The following is a 25,251-nucleotide window of genomic DNA, read 5'->3' on the forward strand; positions in this document are numbered from 1 at the left end:
GCAGTGGATGCCCTGGGCTGGGCACCGCTGCTGGGCTCTGTGCACCCATCACCTCACCTAATGTTCGCAGGTGTATGCTCTTATCCCCACTGGAATAATGAGGACACTAAGGCACAGAGGCTATGAGAGCAGCCCAAGGTCCGGTGGTGGAACTGAGACTCCCACGCAGGTGACACGTGAGTGCCTGTTTCAGCCAATGCACACTGCCACCTCGGCACCATGACGTGACCGTGACACGACCTGAGCGGGAGGACCTGAAGACACAGTGGGTGGAAACTCCTACCAGAGCTGGGCACCTGGCCCCCCAGGGAGTTCTCTGCTTACCTGAGGCCCCCGGGGACCCAGAAAGCCGGGGAGTCCCGGGCTGCCGTGGTCTCCTTTGTTCCCCTTCTGGCCCTGCAGAGGGAGGACAGATATCAACGCTGCAAGGTCAAGTGCAGACCCGAGGAGACTCAGAAGCCTCGTAACCCAATGTGTTCTGAGGGGTCAACAAAGAGAAGAATGGCCCTTTCCGGTATGGGAAGGCAGCCAGTCGGGAGGCTACCCTGTGTCCTGACAGCGTTGTTGAGGCTGGGGCAAGACAAGAAACATCTCCTCCCAATCAAAGCAACAGAAGCAAAATGGGAGAAAAATTTAACAAAAACACTCTGCTGTGTGTGTGTGTGTGTGTGTGTGTTGTGTGTGTGTGTGTGTGGCCCCTCCAAGCCGCCCTTAGTACACTTATTCCCAATAGCACAGCGAGGCTCCTGGTTTGGTAGGATCGCCTCTGGGGAGCAGTTTTGGGGACTCTTTCAGTTCCAGCCCTTCCGGGTAGCCACATGTGAGTCAGCTCTTCTGGGGCCAGCTCTGTGCCAGGCATGAAGCCAGACTCATGGCCCAGTTCCATCTCGTCTCACCAGCAGTGACAAGCCTCACATCACAGCTTCTGAGGAACATCAGTCATTCCATTCGCTAAGGAGTTTAAGTTCTTCTAGTGCAGCTGTCCCAGGTCTAACAGAAAGATGAGTCTCCACTGGGGTGACCAGATGCCCGGTTTGCCTGAGCATGATGAGGTTCCCAGGATGCAGGATTCTCTGGGCTAAAACCAGGGAGGCTCCTGGCAAACCAGGACGGACGGGTCACTCTCATTTCCACAATGACGACAGTTAGCCAGCCAACTGGTCTGCCCACTGTCCAGCACAACTGTTGCTTGACTCACCAAGCCCGGGGCGGGTGAGGTGGTGGTTACAAGAAGGCTAGGCTGGGAGGAGACTTGTGGAAAGGATTTGACTCATCTGACCCCTGAATCCATCAGAGAACCATTTTCTCCAGCATGTCTCCCCATCTACTAGACCTAATCCCAAATCCGGTGACCTGGATGCTCCTTCCACTACCCACGGATCCCACCCATTGTTTCTTCCTGCCCTCCCCAGCCCCCACCTCCTTACCACTAGGAATAACCCCTTCAGACAATCTGTCCCATACCTATCCCCACATAACACACTTACCCTGTCCTTACTCGGGTAACGGCTGGTAGGCCTGACCCTGTCCCTCCATCCTCTAAAAATATGCAGCGTCTAGAGTGCAACCTTATTACACGCTTCTTTAGTCTTAATAGGCTTGTACCTTTGTATGACTGGTACAGAGAACCAAGTGCATAATCGCATGCATTTTAGACTTTGAAAGGGGTCCTTCTTGGAGCCTCTCACTTCCAGCCTATTTCTATCATTCAAATACCGTATTTTCCCACTGATGCTTCTAGGGGTAGAGAACAGGCAATCTGTGATGTGAAAGCCATGCCCCTTGCAAAGCTGGCCCTGATGCCACCTTATAGCCATGGGAGTACTCACAGGGCTTCCTGCAGGGCCAGGGTCTCCTGGAGATCCCGGTGATCCATTCTTACCCTGGTGGAAGAAACACAAGTGATAATCTACCAGGACATCGAGGAACAGGACAGTGGAACAGAGAGACTGCTGGATGTGGAGAACCCGATCTCATATGGAGAGCTGTCATGCAGGCCAGCCTGGCTCTCAGTAAGCCACATCATTATTCAGAGGATAGCTCTCAACTTATAAAAGGAGCTTATAACACCTCACTCATAATATTGTAAAATTAAATGAGTTTGTGGGCATGATAAAGCCTAGGTTGGTGAGTGCTGCCCACAGAACAGGTGTAGTAAATAATCATGACCTCATCCATCCACCCATCTACCCACCCACCCACCCACCCATCCACCCATTCACCCATCCACCTACCCACCCATCCACCTATCCATCCATCCATCCATCCATCCATCCATCCATCCATCCATCCATATATCCATCCACCCACCCATCCATCCACCCATCCATCCACCCATCTACCCACCTACCCATCCACCCATCCACCTACCCACCCATCCACCTACCCATCCATCCATCCACCCATCTACCCATCCATCCATCCATCCATCCATCCATCCATCCATCCATCCACCCATCTACCTATCCACCTATCCATCCATCCATCCATCCATCCATCCATCCATCCATCCATCCAACCACCCACCAACCCATCCATCCATCTACCCACCCATCCACCCACCCACCCATCCACCTACCCACCCATTCATCTAACCATCCATCCATCCATCCATCCACCCACCCATGCATCCACCTATCCACCCATCTTCCATCCATCCACCCACCATCCATCCACCCACCCACACCTCCATTCACCCACCATCCATCCATCCATCCATCCATCCATCCATCCATCCATCCTTCAGCTCAGATGCTGTCTTAAGGAAGAACACAAGAGTGCTCAGAACATGGCAGTGCTGTTTTCAGCTTAGGGTGCTTGTCCAGGTGCTAACTGCATTCTACTGTTCCACTAGGGGCACAGTTATATCCAAGAGATGATGATACTGACACAGACAGGAAAAATGGCTATGCACAATCGTGGAGCCACTAAATTGAAGGTCTGCTCATTCCAGAATCCAGGACTGACCCAAATTATTTTGCATGCTCTGAGTTGGGTATTTTGTGCACACCCAAAATTGTGATAAATACATTGGTAGTGCAAAAATCAGAAAGTTTAAGAATTCTTCTAGCTATGCCGTTGAGGACCAGACAAATTCCTATTAAGGCTGAAGTTCACAGCTTGGCTTCAGCAGGCTGGGTTGGTCACTGCCTCTGCCCACCACTCTCCTCCGTCTCGGGACCTCCCCCACCAGATGGCTGTGTCTTTATGTGGCTCTCTTCCCTGCTGGGAGCAGCCCAAAGAATAGTGTGTGTCTTGCCCCTCTCTATGCCTGGCATCTAGCACAGTGCCAGACACACAGGAGATACTCTGTGGAATGAATGCACCAAGAACATCCCAGGAAACCACTCTCCGTTGATCCTGTAACCAAAAGGTGCTAACATCCTATAATCTGTGAAGCACGCATCCACCAGTGAGTCAGCTTCAGGGAAACATGTTATAGTAAAAAGAAGCTAACGCTGTCTGAGCCAATGTCCTACACGCTGGACTTTGCACGCAGTCACTCGCTGTGCACAACAGATACAAACATTGCCATTCTACAAATGGGGAAACTGAGTCACGGAATGGCTATACAACCTGCCCAAGACAGAAGTGAAGGGGCTGGGATTGGAACCCAGGAAGCTCGGAGCCCAGCCCTGTGTCTCATGAAAGACACGACCTGCTGGTGATCATGATTAAATAGGGTTCACATCTTATGCCTAAGAAGTGCCCATGTGACCACGGATGATTCATGTGGCACAGCTCACATGATCCTTCCAGGAAGCCTGAAGGGTGGATATCTTTATCCCTGTATCACAGATGAGGAAGCCGAGGCACAGAGAAAGCCCAGGATCCGCACAGGACCCCTCCAGGGAATGTGATGTGGTGGCTCCTCCCGGCACCTCCCTCCGCCCACCCACCAACCCATCTGCGTTTTTCTAAAAATATGTGCTTTGGCTCATCCCTATGGTAATTATCTCTCTCCTCCTCCTCCCTCTGGTTTGCAGAGAGGATAAGGGCCAAGACACATTATCATCGGTGCCAACACAGGCGGATGTACTCAGGAGGGGCGGCTCAGGGCAGCCACCTGTCACCTGTCAGGGCGCTGGGGGCCGGGAGGGGCTGGGACCTGGCTCCCTCCTGGGCTGTAGGCCACTCCTCATGCCCCACTTGTCTTGGAAACCACAGCCCCTCCTCTATGCTCCAAACTCCTGTTCTGCGCACCTCCCACCAGGGTGATCTTTCTGAGAAGGAAATGTGGCACACACAGGCCCAGGTAGATCTTCAGCTGCAGTCTCTTGAATCAGACTGCCTGAGTCCAAATCCTGGCTCTGCTATTTCCCTGCTGTGTGATCTATGGTGAGTGACTTGACCTCTCTGCCTGTGTTTCTCATCTGGGAGCAGGGACAGTCAGAGCCCCGGCCTCGTAGGATTCCAGAGAGTGAATAGGTAAATTCCCATGTGTCCCCAACACTGGGACTGCCAGTATTTCCTGGAAGCTCTCCATAACCACTCCGTGTCTGGTTCAAGGTTGTATGAACCTGCTGAGGTTGCGAGGAATCTTCCCTTCACTCAGGAAGGCCGATCGATTCCAGTTGAGTGAGAAAGAGGTTATCAGAGGGATAACCTAGAACCTCCTCTAATGCGTTCAACTAAGTATTTGGCAAACTCTAGTGGTTTATTGTTGGTTATGGAGTCCCTGTGATGGCCACTCAGCACTGATGGTGGCACATTAGAAAAACACAAAGCCACCTCTGGGGACCTCGGGGCTTCCGGGCCAAGGCCCATCTCCTGCATGTGGGTGTAAGGCCCTTGGCATCCTCCCCCGGGGCCTGCTGTCAGCATCTCCCCTCCCCACACCTGTCCCAGAGTACTCGCTCTTCCCCACATGCTGCTTTCCTTTCCCTTTTCCATGCTCCTCAACACACTGGCATTCATCAAGGATGTACAGAATGCCACTTTGTGCCAGGAGACCCTGGAGGGGGCCAGTGCTGGGAATGTTCCGAGGGCTGGACACTGTTCCAAAACTTCACTAATTTAACTACTGGATCTCACAACTTCCCTTCACTTTACAGATAAAGAAGCAGGACCAGAGGGGTTGGGGGGTGATCCTTCTATGGACTCACCCAGTCTGTAAAACAAGATGCAAGCTTAACTCCAGAGCTTGGGTGTGGAAGCTTCAGGATGGCCCGAAGGGGCCCCAGCGGGTGCCTGGGGCTCCAGAGCAGGGTTTCTCCATCTTTCTGCCCTTACATTCCTGCCCCGTGGCCTATTCGGACATTTTCTCCTCATCCCATACGAAAGTTTAACACCACAGCTGTACTGAGTATCTGTTTCTGGTCTGTATGCATACATAAAGAGTAAAGGGGCTGGGCATCCCAATCCCTAGGGACTAAGTGTCCCTGGTGAGGAGACCTGCCGGGTGTCAGCCTCCTGGTCCCTGCATATAGGGATGGTGCTGATGCCCCCAGGATCTGCAGGTTGACACCACCAATGGTGGGCGGGGGGTGGACAGCTCAGCTCCCTAACCCAGTGCATGCTGTTGGATGAGCAAATGCCATGTTCCAAAAAGAGGAGAAGAACACGGTCAGACAGTGATCTGAAAATATGAAGTCAGGGCTGGGATGGAAATCCCCAAAGCACCAAATGCCCTGCTCCTGAGCATTGGTGTCGCCCTGTGGCCAGTCCCCCAGCACATGGTGTACCCATCACTGCACACAGGGGACATGTGTCCCACTGCTGAAACACCTAGAATAGTAGGGCTCACTGAGCTGCCCGCATCCTGGTCTGACAGCTGTCCTTCATGCCCTTCCTCAGACGCAGGGGATCCAGGACTGGGCGTGGGAGGCACCTGGCTACTTTGCATCCCTCGGGCTTCAGACTTAGTATAGAAAGGGGGATGTGAGTCACTGTGGCCCCACCAGGCAAGAAAGAGGTGCCCCTTGGTGAGTTCCAAAAAGATGTGGCATTCAAATGCCTAAGACCTGTCCCAGGTGCGTCCGGTAGGATTCTGAGGACAAAGAACATGGCCATGGCTGTGGTAGGTGCAGAGCATTGGATTTGGTGTCAGAAAGTCTTGGGTTTAAGTCTTGTCTACAGCTCTTACCAGCTGTGTAACCGGGACCCAGGAAGCCCACGTATACCTATGCTACAGGCTATTCACTCATCTACTCCATACTCCTCCAAAATTTACACACGCACACATACACCATGCAAAGAAGCAAACTGCAAAGATAAAGTGTCGTGTAACAGATGTGCATTCTATCTACATGGTTATAGGTGCACTGAAGACATTTTAAAATAAACACAAAATGCTATTATCAGTGGCTCCCTCTGGAGTGTAGAGGTGGGGTGAAAAGAGAATCTTCTTTTAATTTGGATTCTGTATGATTCCTTCTATCATTAGCATGGGTCACAACTGTGCCATTTCTGCACAGGACCTCATTTGGAAACAAAGTCACTGCAGATGTAATTAGTTTGATGAGGTCATGCTGGAGCAGGGCGGGTCCCAACCCAATACCACTAGTGTTCTTAGAAAAGGGGCACATTTGGACATCGAGACATGCCCGCAGGGACAATGCCATGTGAAGACAGAGGCAGAGATCAGGGTCATGTTGTACAAGCCAAGGAACAACAGAGCTTGCCAGGAAATCTCCAGAAGCTAAGTGAGGGGAATAGACCAGATTCTTCCTCACAGCCCTCAGAAGCAACCAAGCCTGTCCACATCTTGATCTTAGACTTCTAGCTTCTGGAATAGTAAGACAGGAAATTTCTTGGACATCTAGCCTCCAGAATTGTGAGACAATAAATTTGTTGTTGAAGCCACTAAATTTGTGGTTCTTTGCTACGACAGCCCCAGCAAACTAATACACAGATCATGCATCACACACTAGAATGACCTAAGGGAAGTCCTACAGGGCCCTGCCATGCCACGAGGTCCCAGAAAATAGCCTAGGGTACATGTAGTAGGGCACTAGTGGGGCTTAGGGCAGTAGCTATTTCCAAATTCTAGGATATACTGCCATTTGTTTTTAACATTTATTCATCTCCTGAGAGAGAGCCAGACAGAGCATGTGCAGGGGAGGGGCAGAGAGAGAGAGCAAGACACAGAATCCAAAGCAGGCTCCAGACTCCAAGCTGTCAGTACAGAGCCTGACGCAGGGCTCGAACTCACAAACCACGAGATCATGATCCGAGCCGACATCAGACGCTTAACCGACTGAGCCACCCAGGCACCCCTATAATGCTGTCAATTCTAAACAACACACAGGGCTGTACCAGGATGAGCCAACCAAATGTCACTGGGCTAACAGGCAAACATAGAGGAGAGTAACACTCACCGGTGGGCCCCTTAGTCCTGGGGGACCCTGTGGCCCTGTGGGTCCAGTGTCACCCTGAAACAGAGAGGGGTCACGTTACCACAAAGGGGATGCATGCAGATAATGGAGACACAGTTTCAAATGTGGGCCAAACTTCATCACGTTCCCCAAGAGACCCAACTTAACTGTTCAGACCCTTCATCACCGATCTCCAGTGATTCCAAGCATGGACGAACTCATTTCATGTAGATGGGTAAATGCGTGAACCTGGTTTATTTATTTACTTGCTCAGACACCGTCCACCCGATCCCACAGCGATTTCTGCTAGCGCCATTTTGAACTAAGGGAGGCAGCCATTGAAGAGAAGCCATCTTGGACGTCTGTCCCTGACTCACTGGACGGTGACTGAACTCACTCCTGCCTCTGCTGCCACAGTAGGAAAAACGCTGCCTGTGCACACAGTGCCTTCCAGGGTGCAACGTGGTGGTGAGCCACCACCTGGTCTTCCAAGCAGCCTCGTGGCGTGGCTGTCATTCTCTGCCATGTTATGAATGAAAACACAGAAGCTCGGCCATGCTCCCTACCGAGCAGACTCAAACACTCTAGAAAATGGAGCTCTAAAACAAAGAGAGTCCTATAGTTGAGAAGGAGGGAGAAAGCACTTGCCCCCTGGTCTGGCATCCTAGGCTCCCGTCCCAGCTGCTCCCTGACCTGCCAGGGGAGCTAAGCTCAGCCACACTCCTGCCTGGGGAGCTCCTTCCATGCAACTGGCTATAAGTTGTACTGAGAGGGAATGGATTTTCAAGCTGCTCTTTGGCCTTGAGAGGTGCCTCCGGGGTCAGGGCTTGGGAGAGGGCCCCGCCCGGGGTCAATGCAGCTGTTCTGCTTTTAGCTGCACGACAGGGTGCTGCTTACACTAGACTGGCTTTGTAAAGCCAGTTCTGCTCCTGAGGAGAAACATGGGAGCCTGGCTGGTCCTCTAAGGCCCTTCTAGCTCTATGATCTCATGGAACAGGTCACTCAAGAAGACAATGTGCATCAAGAGCCATGGGCGGGGTGCACTTCCCCAGGATTTAAATGCAGATCCTGATGGATATAAAGGGTGGGCGTGAGACCCCCTTGGACCTCTTGGACCCCTTGGACATGGACCCTGTGCCCATGCTCCTGAGCAAATAACCACTCCCAGGAGGCCAAGTTGCAGCCACACATGTCAGACCTCCCACATGTGTCATGTATGAGGTCTGGTCCCCCAGGGGCACGCAGAGCTGACCCAGGCCGCCTCCCACCCAGGCCACCTCCTCCCACCTCTGACAGCCTGTGCGACCACCAGTCAGTCCCTGGACCTCTCTGGGTCTCAGGTTTTCTATCGGTAGGACTAGGGTAAAAGATATCTTGCCCTGCCCTGATCCCAAGATCAAAAAGTCCATGAGAAGGGCGCCTGGGTGGCTCAGTTGGCTGAGTGTCCGACTTTGGCTCAGGTCATGATCTTGAGGTTCATGAGTTCGAGTCCCACATCGGGCTCTGTGCTGGCAGCTCAGAGTCTGGAGCCTGCTTCGGATTCTGTGCCTCTCTCTCTGCCCCTTCCCCATTCACACTCTGTCCCTCTCTAAAAAATAAATAAACATTAAAAAAAAATTTAAATGCCACACAGCACATGTTAGTGGTGGCCATGATGGTGGGTTCATTAGACTGCGGAGCAGCTGGGCTGGAGAGATAATCTGGGAGATACTGAAGTTCAAGCCCATGTGAGGCCGGACCCAAAATGCCACCACTGATACTAACAGGTACGAAAGATCGATTCAGCAAAGCCTCCTTAGCTACGGGGTGGCACAGGCCCCAACTGTTGAGGCTGGAAACCCAGACCCCCAGGGCCTCCTCAGGACTCCAAGGAGGACCCCAGGGGCCGGCAGGTGAGAGACATCACTGGACAGTTCTGAGCATCTGCCTATGCAAGCCTCCACAGGCACCAACCTCCAGAGCCCTCAGGGATGCACACTTTCCACTCTCTCTACCCCTTCCACAGGCCCAGCCGGGCCCCACAGGACACCCACACTCACATCTTTTCCTGGCGACCCTTCCCGGCCAGGGGGCCCCATGGCACCAGGCTCTCCCTAGAAGGGGGAAGTGGAAACAAAATACCCACGTTAGGGAAGAGAATGCAGAATGCCAGCGCCTGGTCTCCGCGCACCTGGGCGGCGGAAAGACCCAGAAGCACAGCCCACCAGAAAGAGCCCCACTGAGTCCTGGCCGAAGCCGGGGTCTGCAGTGCCCACACGGCCAGCTGCGAGGGCCTGGACCCCATTGTGCCTCTTTAAACCAAAGGCAAAACCGAGCCCAAGGGCCAGGCACACCGGTGGGGAATTCTGCCTCTTCAGTGGCTGACCCATTGGACACCTCGGCTTTCCCATCCCTAAACGGAGCACGGCTGGGGGTCTGACCAGCCTTCCAGGTTCCTTCTGTTTGGGGCATCCGAAGGAGAGGGAAGAACGTTAGCCCTGGGCCCCCTGCACAGCTTGCAGGCAGCACAACCCACAGAGGCCTCCTGACTCCGGGCTGATTTGGTCACATCGGTTGTACCTCAATGTCTGGCTCCCAGAAGGAACGTTTAGAAAAACCAGACCAAGACCGGGCATGGCACTTCCCATGATGCCCGCTGTCCTCTCTTGGGCAACCAGCTGCCGTGCTGGCCTGTGGGGCCAGGAGCCCTCAGTCTAGAAGCACCAGCTCACGTCCACCTGGGCCGGCCGCCAAGGCTAGACGTCCACTTACCCGGGGACCCGGTGCACCAGAGTCGCCTGTGTGTCCCTTGAAGCCCTGGAAGAAAGAGGAATTAGTCCACCAAAGGGCAGGCTGAACAGGCGAGAAGGGGCAGGCACCTGGGGTGATAGGTGCGCCCCCTCTCGCCGTGGTTCACCTGACGCCTCACACTCTAGACCCCAGGCAGAGGCTAGGCCCTTGATGCTGGGTGACGGGGTGACTCTGCACCATGAAGAGAGCTGCAAGGCTTGTTCCTGCAAATGCTCCAGCGAGTCAGGGTGTCGCCCCATGTCCTCCTGAGCGTCATCGTCCTGATGTTCCCCCGTCTGGCTTGCACCCCCAGTGCCTGGCCCCTGGGGTACGTGTTTCCCTGCCTTCACTCTACAGGTGGGTCTCGGGGCACCTCCCTCGTTCCTGCAGCTGTGGCCAGCCCCCCGCAACAGCCTTGTCCTGGGCCACAGCGCTGGGCTCTCCCTGCACAGAGATCACCTGACGCACTGCTACAGAGCGTCAAGCCCTGCGAGCAAAGCGGAAGCCGTTAGCAGGGCTGACACCATCATTTCTAACAGCCAGACCAGCCTGTTGTGTAACAACCCCATTTCACGCGTGAGGATGCCGAGGCTCGAGAGAGAAAACACCTGCCCAGAGTCCCAGGATCAGAAAATAATCCGATTCAGATCCCGGTCTGCCCAGACCCGAGGCCCTCCCGCTGTCCCTGCTCTGCACACTCTCCTGACCGCTGGGTTGGCGTCTCACCAGCTCTGGTCTCGGGGAGCTTTCCCTACCTGCTGACACCCAGGTGGCACGGTCCCCACTTGAGGGGCGCCTGCCCACCTGGCCACCTCACCGTGCCACGTCCCAGGCTCTGTGTCCTCTGCAGGCTGCACACTAGGCACTCCCTTCCCGCTCCAGGCCCGGGCACACATGTCCTCTCTTCCCGGCGGATCCCTTCCTCATCGGGACATTCCTCCTGGCTGGAGGCCTCCTCCCTACCAGCCTCCTGTCTCCAGCCCCGTCTCCCTCAGTCCTCACGCGCTCACTCTCCGAGGCCCTCCTCGTACCTTTGTCACCGGGCATCCTGGCCAGAGCACTGCTCTGAGCCCCTGCAGCACCCAGTGCCCCCGGCCAGCCGGTCCCCAGCCGGCGGCTGGCACAGAGTGACGGACCTGTGTGAGCAGAGCCCGTGCATGCAGCTCAGGTGGTAGCAGAGAAGAGGGAGGAAATCCCTCCCCGTGGAGCCCCTGCCACATCCTGTCACTGCAGTGTAATGGCAGGCCTGGGAGATGGCTCGTCTTTCCCCCGTTTTACGTAAGAAGCAGCAGGCTCAGGCCTGTCCGTCACAGGGGGAAGCGGGAGAGCCATGACCCAAGCCCAGGTCTGTCTGACCGCAGAGCACGCCCTCCCCACTGTCACCCTCAGCTCCGGGAGGCAGCAGTTTGTGGCCAAACCAGGCCATCCAGAGCCAAGGCCAATGTCTCCTGGCTGACCCCACCACGCTCTCCTCTCACCTTATGCCCTGATTTTACCTCCTGGTTCCAAAAAGCGAATGAAGACCTGGCTGGGGAGAAGGCCACCACAGGGCCTGGCCGTCCGAAAAGAGAGACCACCTAGCGGCCTCTGCGATGTGGTGGCTGTTACCCTGGGAACGTGCTCTTTACCCTGCTTCTCCAGATTTGGGTGGTAAGAATGTGTGACCTCACCTGCCTCTGGGAGGGGGGGTTCTGGGAAAGGCTTCTGGAGCAGCAGGTGGTGTGGGGACAGGTGCAAGCTCTCAGGCTCCAGGAGATGCAGGGGACGCAGGGGCCGGGAGCCTGGCCAGGTGGGTTCCACATCCCTGCTAAGCCGCTGGCCACGTGGCTCCCCCTCTGAGCCTCAGGGGCCTCGGCTATCCCTGGGGAGGTGACCCCTGTCTGTGGGGTTGTGGTGAGGATTAGACGAGGTGCCACCACCAGAGCCGGGCCGTCACTCGGTGACCAGCCAGGAAGCGTCAGTGACTGAGGCAGAGGACAAAAAGGAAGCTGGCTCAGATCAACCACTGTACCTCGGAGAAGTCAGCTCAGCCCTCGGGAGTCCTAACATCACCTACAAAATGAGAAGACTGAAAACACCTGCCAGGCATAGATAGCTTTGCAGAATTAATCTATGGAAAGGGGCTTCATGGACCCTTAAGGCCGACTTTGGAATCAGGTCTGGAATAGAACCATGGAATAGAACCACTTGGGAGCCGGGGGTCTTGGCTACTCTACTTCTCTTCAGTGGGACTCAGTTTCCACGTCTGTAAAATGGCGATAGAACTCACTTTGGCCGAGTTGCTGCCAGCACCGCCTAAGAGATAAGCAAGCGTTCTCTGCTGTTCAACACAGGCCAGTTCTCTTTCCCTGGAGAGGGTCAGGGCCTGCCTGGGCCCCAGCACCTTCCTCGAAGACACTAGAATCCCAAATCCAGCCATCCCAGAGCTGGGGCCCCTGGTACGCTCTCTTCCCATATAATCATGGACAAAATCAATGGAGGGAGCCTCACCGCGGGGCCAGGCACGCGGCTGGGAATTTCACGCGCTTCATTACATGCTCACAACCACCCTACAGAACTGGGAGATATTCTGATCTCCATTTCATAGAAGAAGACACAGAAGTCCAGAGAGGTCTCCTGATGAAAGTTAGTAAGTGACAAGGTGAAAGCTGAACCCACATTTGTCCATCTTAGAGGCCGTGTGGTTCTTCAAAGCCTTGCTCTCTGACTTATGCTGTGCCAGCCAGAGAACATGGGTCTCTAACCCCTGTGCCTACAGTGAGGTAGGATTCCTTGCAAGTCTCAACTGAGAAATGCATCTTGCCCCAACACGGGTCCCAGCAAATGGATCCCCTTGGCTAAAAGGAAGACCTTCTCCTCCAATAAGCCAGGAACCACCTTTAAAAAAAAAGCCAACACTAATTCTGTGTTTTAATTCCACCATAGGAAGTAATATTCCCCATCCTTAGATTTTGTTCTCCTAAAGGACAATCAGGTGAAAAGCAAGGAGATTTAGGAAAAAGGAAATTGCTTTTTGTGTTCCAGTTCCTTCTTATTGAATACTAGCCAGGTGAGTTATTGATTTTAACAGAAAAACACATTAAGGAAATAGAAGCAGCATTTTGATCTCTTACTTCTTGCCAGATAATTGGATTTTAGGAATTTTATTAAAAATAATGTTTTTTTCCTAAAAATAAATTTATGGAATTGTGTAAACAATTTTGAAATTATGAAGAAGTGAAACATTTAGCCAAAAAAAATAACCCCCAAATACAGAGTTCATTTTTATAGAAAAATTATCTATGTATGTTTACATGTATAATAGCTTGACAGCTAGATATAGATTGATATATAAATATAAACGTCAGAATTCATACTTAAAATAAAAGTCAGAATTCATACAGAATTCATACCTACATCCCCAAGATCTGGAAAGAATGTACAAAAATGTGAACACAGCTTTACCTCTGTGTCGTAGAATTACAAGTAACTCTATCTTACTCTCTAAAACGTTATTTTTCTTATTCTTTTTGTATTAGTACCATCATTGTCATTGTCACACAAGGAGAATGGGTTACTTTCGTAATTGGGGAAAAAACCTTTAGCCATGGAAAGTGTTCAAAATTAAAATTAAGACTCCTTTTTAGGTTCTATCATCCAGAGAAATCCCATTAAAATGATCGTAAACGGGTTAAGAACAAAGAAAACTTAGAACAACATGGCAACAATGGTTGTCATTTTGAAAATATAATCCTACAGCCATGCATACATGAAAGAACTGAATTTATTACGTAGGAGCACCAGGGCCTTGGAAAAGAGGTACTTCTGGGAATCCAGAGTGGGCGGGCTCAGCACAGGAGCCGGGCGGCTGAGGCTGCATTGTACTATGGACAGCAAGCATGCACGTGCACGCATGCACACACACGCGCACACACACACAGGGGCACTTACGGGCAGGCCGCGGGCTCCCTCTGGTCCTGGTAGACCCGGGTCTCCAGTTTTGCCCTGAGAGTAAAGAAGAGAAGAGCCTGGGGACACCACGATAAGGATCTTCCCTCCGGGCCACCTGGGCTTCGCGGCGTTAGGTTTCCAGCGGCCAGTCTCTCACCCCTGCCAACCCTCCTTCCCGGCACGGTATTCCACCTCAGTCCGTACCAATCCCCCCCATGTGTCCAGGCTACACGCTCCTGGACTTTCCCTGGACTGTGCTGGTTACACAGGGTGTCATGTCTGAAGCCACTGTTCCTAGTGGCCCCTGGTCGTTCTCAAAAGTGCTCCGCTCTGGATGCAAAACGCTGCAGACACCCGGGTTCTCAATGACTCTGTGCTCACTCACAGAACCGCTTCAAGGCAGCTATCAACTGCTGCACGTCACACTTGGGGACACTGAGGCTCAGAGAAGCCATAGCTTTACTGAGCTCATCAATGGCAAAGCCAGACGGAATCCCCGCTGCGTGCGACATCCCCGAAGGCTGCTCGTCTCAGCCGGCAGCTGCCTCGGACAGGAAGGTCTGCCATTCACCCCTCCTTTTCCCTGGCCCAGCTTCTCTTTGCTACAAGAAGTTGTGGGGACACCTGGGCCATTCAAACTCTTCACCACCAGCAGCCTGGCATTGCCCTGGGCACAACTAGCCACAAATAACAGCCAACGAGAGACTGGGAGCTGAAGTCCAGGTGACGTGGTTGGGGTGGGGTGTGTGGAGTCCAGGGAGCCGGTGAAAGGGCACATCCCACTGATGGGGGGTGGGGCAGCATCGGATCCCGCCTTCGCTGAGACAGGAGGAGATGCCCTTCTCCCACATTCCCCTCCTTTTCACAGCCTGGAGACCTTGAGGATCCGATGGGGCCCATTAGTGGGGAAGGAGAGTGAGGCGCATCTGTGGATTTGGAGGGAAAATTGCGGAGAGGAGGGGGTGGGGCAGGTTTGTGTGACTGATTCGAGTCCAGCCGTGTGATCTCAATCTTCCCTTCCCTGGACCTGTTCTCAGTTGCAAACTCAGCACAACCCCCCTCCCCCTCCCCAGGGCTTTATGACCACGGGTACACGGTCCTAGTCTGGCTCCCACACCTGCTGCCCTCAGGTGACATGGCCATCACTGGTCCGAGCATAACAGTCAGCAACTCCTGGGGGCCTTCCATGTACCGGACACAAACTGAGTGCCTCACGTGTTCTGGCAGTGAGGCCTCACTGCAACCCGTTGAGGGAAGCATGATCGCTTTCCATCGGCCCAAACACCGAGGCACAGAGAGGTTAAGTGATCTGTTCAAGCTCACACAGCTGGGGTTCTAATCCAGGTATTTTGGCTCCAGAGTCTCTGTACATCATTATACGCTGTAATTATCGCTCAAATACCTCCTAATAAAGATGACACAACAGGCAACTCAAAAAGCTGCCTAGCTACGTATCTATCCATCCATCATCTATCCATCTGTCTATCTGCCATCTGTCTGTCCATCCATGTCCCTAACATATAAGAACATAAGCTATCTAACCAATCTATCCATCTATCTACATATCTATCCATCCATCATCTACCCATCTGTCTATCTACTATCTGTCTATCTGTCCATCCATGTCCCTAACACATAGGAACTTGAAAAAATACACCGAGTGTAGCAAATGCTGCTGCTTTCCAACCACATCTGCTTGGCTCCCCGAGGGGGGGGGCCCATCATCGGTAAGCAGTCCCTGCTCAGGCTGAGAGCTGTGTGCAGAACGGCCTTCGGGGGTGCCCGACACTGAGGTGTGGAAGTTAATGTGTTCGTTAATGCCTCCGGGAGCAATCCTCTATTTAAAAAGGCTTGAAATCGACAGACGGATGGATGGACTGGTTGGCAGGGCTGGGGGCACGGATTCCAAGTGAGCTCCTCACAAATTCTCAGAAGGTCTCCAGTGACACTGGCCTGGCTGACCCCTGGAGGGGCTCACTCCCTAGCCTGATGTCGGTGGCTTTCCCCGTGGGGATCTTTCCCAGTCTCATTTCCTCATGCCCTCGGTGTTTCCTGGGAGCACTTCCCAAACGCCCCGCCTGCCGTAAATCCTTGTTTCTGGATCGGCTTTTATGGGATCCTGTGCCGCTCATTCCCAGGCCAATTTCTCAGGCAGTTCAGAGAGAGAAGACGTCACAAGGGCCACACACTGAGATTCCGGAGTGAGCGCCTGGCACACTCTGGAAGGCTCCCAGGTGGGAGTTGCTAAGCCCCCACTCCCTGCCTCCTCACGTACTGACTTACCCACCGCGTGCCCAGAACAGACTTGGCCTCGTACTGGTCTAGGCCCAAGGCCTGACACAGGCCTAACTGGAAGAGGCAATCCACAAACACACTGGATGCAGACCGAGGCCTGACAACTCTCAGAATAACATACCTGCAGAAAAGTTGACTTTCTGGGGCACCTGGGTGGCTCAGTCGGTTGAGCGTCTGACTTCGGCTCAGGTCATGATCTCACAGCTCATGGGTTCAAGCCCCGCATTGGGCTCTGTGCTGACAGCTCAGAGCCTGGAGCCTGCTTCTGATTCTGTGTCTCCCTCTCTCTCTGCCCCTCTTCCCCGTCATTCTCTGTCTCTTTCTCAAAAATAAATAAACATTAAAAGAAAAAAAGTTGACTTTCTGTCCCGCAGCACTGAACTCGGGAGTCAGCCTCTGGAGGGTGAGTCCCAGAAGCTTCATTTACCAGCCGTGTGACCTTGGCCACCCTGCTTAACCTCTCTGTGCCTTAGTTTCCTCATCTAGGGCAATAATAATGCCACACCCCATGGGGATCTTCTGGGGGTCACAGTGGAAAAGGTAACAAGGCATCTGTGCCGCAGCGCGAGCCGGGCACATAGTGACGGTCTCCATTCTCTCTCCCCTCCCACAGTCTCAGCCCGCTAACTGCCACGTGCCCTCCACGGGCTGCTCTGCTGGGCATCAGCCTTCGGCGGCTTCGGCGGCTTGGCAGGGGCCTTTTGTTTACAGTGCTTGCTGCCCCAAGCGCTTTCTTTTCCTCTCAGCAGTGAATTCTGGTTCCGGCATCCGGCAAGCAGTGAAAAATGATGAAGAAGGTGCTTCCCGCAACTCGTGTAAGATGCAGAAGTCGTAACAGCTTATGACCAAATTAAATGGAATTGGAAACCTTGCTGTAGAAACTTCTGTGTAATCCCCCTTAGTGGCTCTAAGGGTTCTGCAGCTCTGACCTCAGCAGGACTTAAAACCAGGGCGGCTGGGGAAGAGTCACGTCCCGACGTCATTACCAGTGAGATGAGCTGGTGCCTTCCGCCGATGGCTGATGTCTCACCTCGCTTGGTTCTCCAGCGATTCTGGCCAAGTTGCCACGCGTCTTGGAGAAGGCTCACATCAGTGTATGGAGAACACCTTCCTCGGGGCTGCGTAATATACTAGCAGGGGCACGCCATCATTGACGCTCTGCCATGGGTGGGCGTGTGGAGGGCTGGGTCTTGAGGCCCAGACACCACCTCCCAGCTCCCCCTCAGTACTGAGGCCACGGAAGGGATCTGGGGAGACAAACGTGCTGGCCCCACGGGCCCTGACCCACGGCCAAGAGAAGCAGGCAACTGTGCAGAACCACAGTGAGGCCACAGATACGGGTCGGCAGAACCCCCTGCCCACTTTTTGTTCCAACCAACTGCCGCTGGGGCACAGAGACTCCCTCCCAAGCACTCGGTCTGTTTGGTTCACTGTGTGTCCTGGGCAGGTGACGTCAGAGAAAAAGAAAAGGGGAAAAAACAAAACCTGCAACTCTAGGCCAAAGCTGAAGAAAGGGCGAACTCCCTTCACCTGGAGCTGGCCAGAACGCTCAGGTTTTCGGTGGGGATAACAGGCTTCCAGGGTATCAGGCTTCTACAGGCTTCCAGGGTATCAGGCTTCTACAGGCTTCCAGGGTATCAGGCTTCTACTCCAGCCGGCGTCTACCTGCCCCAGCTCCCCTCCCGTGTCAACAGGACTGAGGCTGAAGGGGGCAGTAAAAAAAAAAAAAAAAAATGCGGAGGCCAGGCCGAAGTCCCAGGCTCAAGTTCTGATTCTATCACCAGCCCATCATATGACTTTGGGCCCATCGCTGGACCTCCCTGAGACTCCATTTTCTCAGCTATAAAATGGGGACAGCAGCATTCACCCTGTAAGGTTGTCAGGAGAAGTAAATGAAGTAACACAGAGAAAGTGACTCTGGCTGCACCTGTGTCACAGTAGCTCATCCACAAAGAGCAGCTGTTAACGGAGACATTACTAATTTGGTGCATAAAATGGTAAAAAATTGAGAGTCCCTTACCGGCTCCCCGGGGGGACCTGGTTTTCCACCTCTGCCCTCTTTGCCTTCTTCTCCCTGCAAGAGAAATCAAATTGCTATTGGAGGTTCCGGGAGGGAAGACACAGGCTGCGTTCGGGACACACGCCTAGTGCTGGGCTACAGCCCAGCTAAGGGGCTGAACACTGAACAGCTAAGGGGCCACTTGAACAGACAGAACTGGTTTGACCTCCTGGTTTCTTCCCAACACCACAATTCTGCCTGGGATCTCCGATCCACAGCGCCTGGCACAGAGCGGAAAGGCAAAAACTTGCAATAGCATCATTCTTGGTTCTGTTGATCTGCAGAAGCCCCTACTAGGCATGTCATGAAGACAACCTTGGGACACCACAGCGTCATGTCTGGGCCTCCGGGATTGAATGCAGCAAGGAGTGGGCAAGGATGCAGCTTCTGATGGAGACACTGGGGACACTGGACAGATACAAGGCAGCACGGGACACACGGGGACTCAGGGAGCCTACACAGATTACGTGTGGGTTAGGAACAGCTGTGAACACTTGGCGTTTCTCTCCGTGAGATCCAGTTGGGATTCCCTCCCCATGCCCAGCCTCCTTGCCCTAAGGAGGTCACTAGAAGCCTGAGGTTTCCCTAAGAGACCGTTATTCAAGTCTCTGCAAACGGGAAAGAGAATTCTGTACAATGACGACGACATCACACAGACTTAGGTTCCAATCCTGGACCACCTGGACTGGGGGTGAGCGTGGGGGTCTGGGGAAGGAAAGCAACCAGGCAGCAGGGCAGAGGGGAAACTGAGTCAACCCAGGCAAGGTCTGAATCCTTCTTGCACTACTAGGCACCTGGTCTTGGGCAAATTATCGATATCCTCAGCCCCTCAGTGCCCTGCTCCTAAAAAGAGATGGCAAGTGTGCTCCACAGAGTTACCAGGTGGTCAGAACGGAAGCTCCTGCCCATGAGGCAGAACTAACCCAGCATCGACAGGTGGCCCCCGCACTGGGGCTGTCTCTGCTGCTGTAGGCATTCAGGACACCGGGCATTGTTCCTCATCAGTGCCTTCAACATCAGTGGCCTGGCAGCAGGGGAAGCCATCAGTGGCCTGGTACCTTGGGAAGCCACCGTGGACTGGAATCTAAGTTTTATGGCCATCCAGGGCGCTGGTGCAATGCTCAACCGACACCTGTAACCCTTTCCGAATGCTGCTCCTGGCATAACCAGGTTAACCAGGGAAACCAGCAGGGCTGCTGTGCAAGCCGGGCCGTACTGGTCCTCTTTTCAATCAAGAGTTTTCCAGAAAGCACTTTTCTCCATGCATGCAGCAGCGGGGGGAGGTCAAGAGACGCGTGCGTGGGAGAGGAAGCCAATCACAGGAGGAAGCGCGGCCAGGCGGGAGACCTGTAGACTCTGGCTGGAGACCCCGAGGACCCCCCGGGGTCAAAGGCATGATGTGTGGGAGCAGCACGAGTGCCACATGGGGAAATGCAGAGGAGGGCTGTGTGTGGCCCACGGAATCGTCTGAGAAGGAAAGGTGGCTTTCCGAGAGAGAGAAGCTGCCTCAGGCAGACCTGCTGAGCGGCCCGTTAATGTCTCCAAACCTGCTTCTGCACCTTCAGTAAATTAAAGAGATGCTCCCCGATTGCAGGGGGAGGAATACGAAGGGTCTTTGGCACAGAGGGGTGCCTAATAAATGGTGAGGTTTGTGGCTCTCCTTCCCAGAAGCGACCGTTGGTGCCCAATGAGTGTTAGCAAAGTCACAGTGCGCCCCCCATGGCCCTGGCCAGAAGCAGAAGCCACTTCCTAACACTTAGTCTTTCTTTTTAAAAAAATGTGTTTATTTTTTAGAGAGAGAGAGCAACAGGGGAGGGGCAGAGAGAGAGGGAGACGCAGAATCCGAAGCAGGCTCCAGGCTCCCAGCTGTCAGCAAAGAGCCTGAGACGGGCTCAAACCCATGAGCTGCGAGATCATGACCTCAGCCGAAGTCAGACGCTTAACCGACTGAGCCCCCCAGGCACCCCTAACACTTAATATTTCTTCTAGCCAGTTCCTGTACGTAAATACATCCATGTCTCTTATACGTTCCTCCTTCTACCTTCTTCCTGACCCCTCTCGTCCTTCTCAGCCTTGACTACTTGACCTTGAACACTCGCCTCGAGTGTCCCCTCCACAGACATCCCTCCAGGTCTGGCTTGGGTGTCCACTATGGGCCCCTGGGCCCCCCTCTACCTACCACATAGCACAGCATGCTCTGTGTCAATGGTTTCATCCTTTTCTGTTTGGCTTCTCCACGAGACCCCAGGCCACATACTGGCGGGGACCACGGCTGGGTCTGTCTGGTTCCTTGAATTCTGGCCTAGGTCAGCTCACATCTAGGAAGCACTACTTGGTGCTGTGCTGGGGACAGAGATGGATGGATGTGTGTGGCTGCATCTGTGTTGTGATGGCGTAGGGGGCTGAGTGCTCCTGGAGCACTGCTCAGATTTCTACCGAAGCCCCTGGGGAGGCTCAGGGCGCCTCCCAGAGAAAAGGACGTCCAGTCCAGACCTCAGCATGAGCTGCTGAGAGGGCCCACGGGCAAAGGGTACATATGTTATAACATGCGGAAAGCTCTTTGCACAGAGCCCATCAGGGGGTGTGCACCGTGCACATGAAAGCTATGAGGATTCTTTTTTTGTTTGTTTTAATGTTTATTTGGAGAGAGAGAGAGCGCGAGCAGGGGACAGGCAGACAGAGAGAGAGAGGGAGAAAGAATCCCAAGCAGGCTCCCGGTTGTCAGCAGAGAGCCCGACGCGGGGCTCGAACTCATGAACCATGAGATCATGACCTGAGATGAAATCAAGAGTCGGACGCCTAACTGACTGAGCCAGCCAGGCGCCCCGAAGCTACGATGATTCTTATCCTCCAGGCAGAGGGAGAGGAAGTGTTTCTGACACAGGAATGATACAGAGGAGGCAAAGGCATTCAGAGTGGCTGGGGTGGGGGATGGGGTGAGAGAGAGGAAGCCATTCCCGAGGCTGCAGGGATAGCATGTGCCCAGGCTTGGCTTATGTCTGAGAGACAGGACCCTCCCCTGGAAGGGACGACAGGGTGGGGGGGCTAAGGGGACATTATTAAGAAAATGGTGAAGTCAACACCGGAAGCCATGCCTCTCTCCTCCAGTATGCTAGGGCTGTGGTGATAAGGGCTTGGCACAAAAGCCAGACCAGGATTTTCTCTCCTTAGCTTCACCATCGCTAGAATTGAATCGGTCAGTACCTTCCAGCTGCCAGGACAGGCTAGGCTGCAGGGCCGCAGTGTAGACCAACAGGGGTTTCTCAACCCAGCACATCTTTTAAGATCTGTGCGCCCTGCACACGTTACTTAACCCCAGGGTCACATGACTGCAGGGAGAGCTGACAGTGGTGCCTGGGAAATGTGTCTTTGACCAGTGGAGTCACTTCTCAGATACTTGAGGAGGGAGGGCTCTGAGAGAGCAGTTCATTCATCCATGTGTTTCTTTAAGTAGTATTTGCTGGGTGTTCACTATGTGTGGGAAGCCAAAGCCTGGTCTTCTAGAACCCACAGCCTAGAGCAAACCCCCATGATTAGCAGGGACTTTTCTGTTAGATTTCCATATCTAGCAAACAGTGGGTGCCTAAGTAGACTCTGCCGAATGAGCAAATAAGTTAATGAACATTGGAGGAAGGGGTCACTAATGAAACCATTATACAAATAAAGATGTGATTACTGCTGAGATAGTCCCTCACAAGGAAAGGAAAAGAGACTAGGAGAGACTGCCCCAGCCTACGGGGTGCAGAGAAAACTTCCAGGGGGTGATGCCTGAGATGGGATGCAAAAGAGCAAAGGCAAAAGCAGCTGGTGCAAGAGGTAAGGAAGAGGCATTGTGGGTAGACAGAAATGCATGGGCAAAGGCCCTGTGGCCTGGAAAAGAGGATGCAGAACATTCTACGAACCAAAAGGAAGCCAGTGTGGCTGCAATAAAACAATACAGTATGCAGGGCCGGGGTCGGGGGCTGTGGCCAGTAGAGGCCCCAGCAGCAGGCACGGGCCAGACCACCAACTCCACAGGGATGCGTTCTCAATGGAGGAGGCAGCATATGATCTCTCTGGACCAGCCTTACTAACTAACTAGAGAGCTCAACCCTATTGAGAAGTATATTAAATTTAAAAGTCCAGAACAGTATTCATAGAAAGTAATTTGGCAGTGTGTATCAAGACCTCAGGGGCACCTGGGTGGCTCAGTTGGTTAAGCGTCTGACTTTGGCTCAGGTCCTGATCTCATGGCTCGTGAGTTCGAGCCCCGCGTTGGACTCTGTGCTGATAGCTTAGAGCCTGGAGCCTGCTTTGGATTCTGTCTCCCTCTCTCTCTGCCCTCTCCCACTCACTCTGTCTCTCTCTCTCAAAAATAAACATTAAAAAAAATAAAGAACCTCAGACATTATTACACCTGACAAGTGAACCTCACTTTTGAGGGCCATTATATAGAAAAGTGCCATGCATGCAAAATAGCTTAATATAGTTTAAAAAAAAAAATAACGATAAGATTTATGAGGCAACAGAGGAATGATCATATATATTATGGTACATGCGTTGGGTAGAGTGTATATAAAATTTAATGAGTGTATGAACAGTTAATACCAGTGTGGAAAATAAGAAGTGTTTATTTTATCATAAATAGTTCATTATCACAGTTGTGCGCGCGCGCGTGTGTGTGTGTGTGAGACAGAGATCTTAACCGTGGATACACACATATGCGTGTGTGGAGAGAGATAAAAACATCATCTACACAAATCAACAACAACAGTGCATACTGCATAGAAGAATGAGGTTAAGACTGACCCCACCAAAAACGTACTTACTTGGCTTTGGTTAGTGATTCTCCTTCTCATTTTCTGTAATACTCAAAACTCCCCCAGTGACCATGTCTTACCTAAACAGTGGTGCAGTATGTTTTGGTTTGCTCATTTTTGTAGCAGAGAAACCAGGTTTTTGGTTTTTTGGTCTCATTGTGTGTGTGTGTGTGTGTGTGTGTGTGTGTGTGTGTGTGTGTGTTTAATCTCACTTACCGGGATTCCGGGTAACCCAGATGGGCCTTCGGGGCCAGGAGGACCTTCTTTCCCCTGAAGGATGCAAGACACAAAAACACCATTAGATCTCTCAGACTGGCTTTTCTGGAAGGAAACGATCTCACACAGAACTGCCCTCACGGGCTGGCAGGCATCTTCGGCGAGAAGCGAAGTGCTTGCCAGGCATTGCCTGCCCCACAGCAGGGAGGCGCCCTGGGTGGAGCACATCACGGCAGGTGCATGTGCACACAGGGAAGCTTTCCAGCACGTTACATGGACTCAGGGGGACTGAAGACGGAAATGCCTGGTGGGAAGAAGATGCTTGGGGTCCACAAGACTTGGGTCCAACCCCAGCTCTGTACTTTATCTTCAACAATGCCTGAGGGCCAAACCCTCACCACGCAGCACCACAGCTCCTGACCACAGCTCTTGACCTTGTTGGGCACACGGGATCCAACACAAGCAAAAAGCCGGCCTGGGGCTAAACAGATGGTTTGGTGTCACCATCCCCTTGTCTGGAGGCTCCTAAACTTCCTACCAAGTTTATAGCTGGTGTTTTGAAAGACTGTGTTTACCAAATTGCCTTAATTCATACTTCATTTTCCATTTTATTCGCCAGACACACATCACTGCCAAACACAGCTTCTCAGTCAGATGAAGTCATCAATGCTATCATTTCTATCTGGATGAGTGTTCTTCTGTCACCTGTGTCTCTAATTAAGAGGCCCCAATGCCTTTATAATCTCCGGCCACTGTTTCTTTTGAAGTGGTAAAATGCTGATGTCAGGTTTTACATTCTAATCCACCTGCCACACAAAATGAGGTATCCTTAAGGCTTGTGATGTTAGCTTCTTGGACGAAAACCAAAGGCAAAGATATTTTGATATTTAATTCAGATTTATACAGATTTTATAAATAAAGTGGATTTTTTTTTTGTCAACTTGGAACAAAGACTCAGCATCATTAGGGATTTTTAAATACTGATAATGGAGCTCACTGGATTCCTTCCTGAAGGTCTGTTTTTCCAAAGACCCTAGTAGGGAGCCACTACTGGAATTAGCAAAACTCCAGCCCTCGCTGCTTTTGCAAATAAAGTTGTATCAGAACACAGTGGAACCTTTTCGTTGACCTACTGTGCATGATGACTTCATCTTATCACAGCGGTGCTGAATATTTGCGACAGAGACCACGTGGCCCACGAAGACTAAAATATTTACTATTTCGGGCTTTTTTAACCCCATGATGTGAGCTGAAGATACACAAGAGGTCAGCTTGGTCCTAATCCTGTTTGTATTGTGCAAGCTGTGCTTTGCTGTGGAAATTACACAGTTTTGTAATGCTTTTTTATTTATTTTCGAGTGAGAGAGAGAGCGAGCTTGAGTGGGGGAGGAGCAGAGAGAGAGGGAGACACAGAATCTGAAGCAGCCTCCAGGCTCTGAGTTGTCCACACAGAGACTGACGCAGGGCTCGAACTCATGAACCACGAGATGATGGCCCGAGCCGAAGTCGGACACTTAACCGACTGAGCCACCCAGGTGCCCCAGGAGAGAATCTTAAGCAGGCTCCATGCTCAGCATGGAGCCTGACGCGGGGCTCGAATTTGTGAACTGCAAGATCATGACCTGAGCCAAAGTCAAACAGTTAACCCACTGAGCCACCCAGGCACCCTGGAAATTACATAATTATTCATTAGGTAACCCAACTAAATGTAGGTGGAAAAAGAAAAAGAATGATCTTTAAGTTAAGACTTTATTTTACAAAGATGACTCACTATCTAGATGGCTGTAACGAGATAGCTATAAAAGATTAGGAAAAAAAATACCCTAACGATCTAGGATTCTGCATTCAAATTGCTTCACAGGTGGTG

General features: G+C 52.5%; 1 protein-coding gene across 1 annotated transcript in view; it reads right to left on the bottom strand.

Annotated features, from left to right (window-relative positions):
* The window catches only part of COL22A1 (collagen type XXII alpha 1 chain), a 258,748-nt gene that overhangs the window by 15,828 nt on the left and 217,669 nt on the right, over positions 1 to 25,251 (bottom strand). Inside the window, exons 50-57 of the mRNA XM_019459762.2 lie at positions 23,385 to 23,438; positions 18,331 to 18,384; positions 14,016 to 14,069; positions 10,068 to 10,112; positions 9,356 to 9,409; positions 7,320 to 7,373; positions 1,830 to 1,883; positions 325 to 396 (exon numbers count right to left, since the gene is read on the bottom strand). Coding sequence (XP_019315307.2) covers positions 325 to 396; positions 1,830 to 1,883; positions 7,320 to 7,373; positions 9,356 to 9,409; positions 10,068 to 10,112; positions 14,016 to 14,069; positions 18,331 to 18,384; positions 23,385 to 23,438 — 441 coding nt within the window. The remainder of the gene's footprint in view (positions 1 to 324; positions 397 to 1,829; positions 1,884 to 7,319; positions 7,374 to 9,355; positions 9,410 to 10,067; positions 10,113 to 14,015; positions 14,070 to 18,330; positions 18,385 to 23,384; positions 23,439 to 25,251) is intronic.

The sequence above is a fragment of the Panthera pardus genome, unplaced genomic scaffold, assembly GCF_024362965.1.
Source record: "Panthera pardus isolate Hobbes unplaced genomic scaffold, ASM2436296v1 HiC_scaffold_7, whole genome shotgun sequence".
NCBI classification, from domain to species: Eukaryota; Metazoa; Chordata; class Mammalia; order Carnivora; family Felidae; genus Panthera; species Panthera pardus.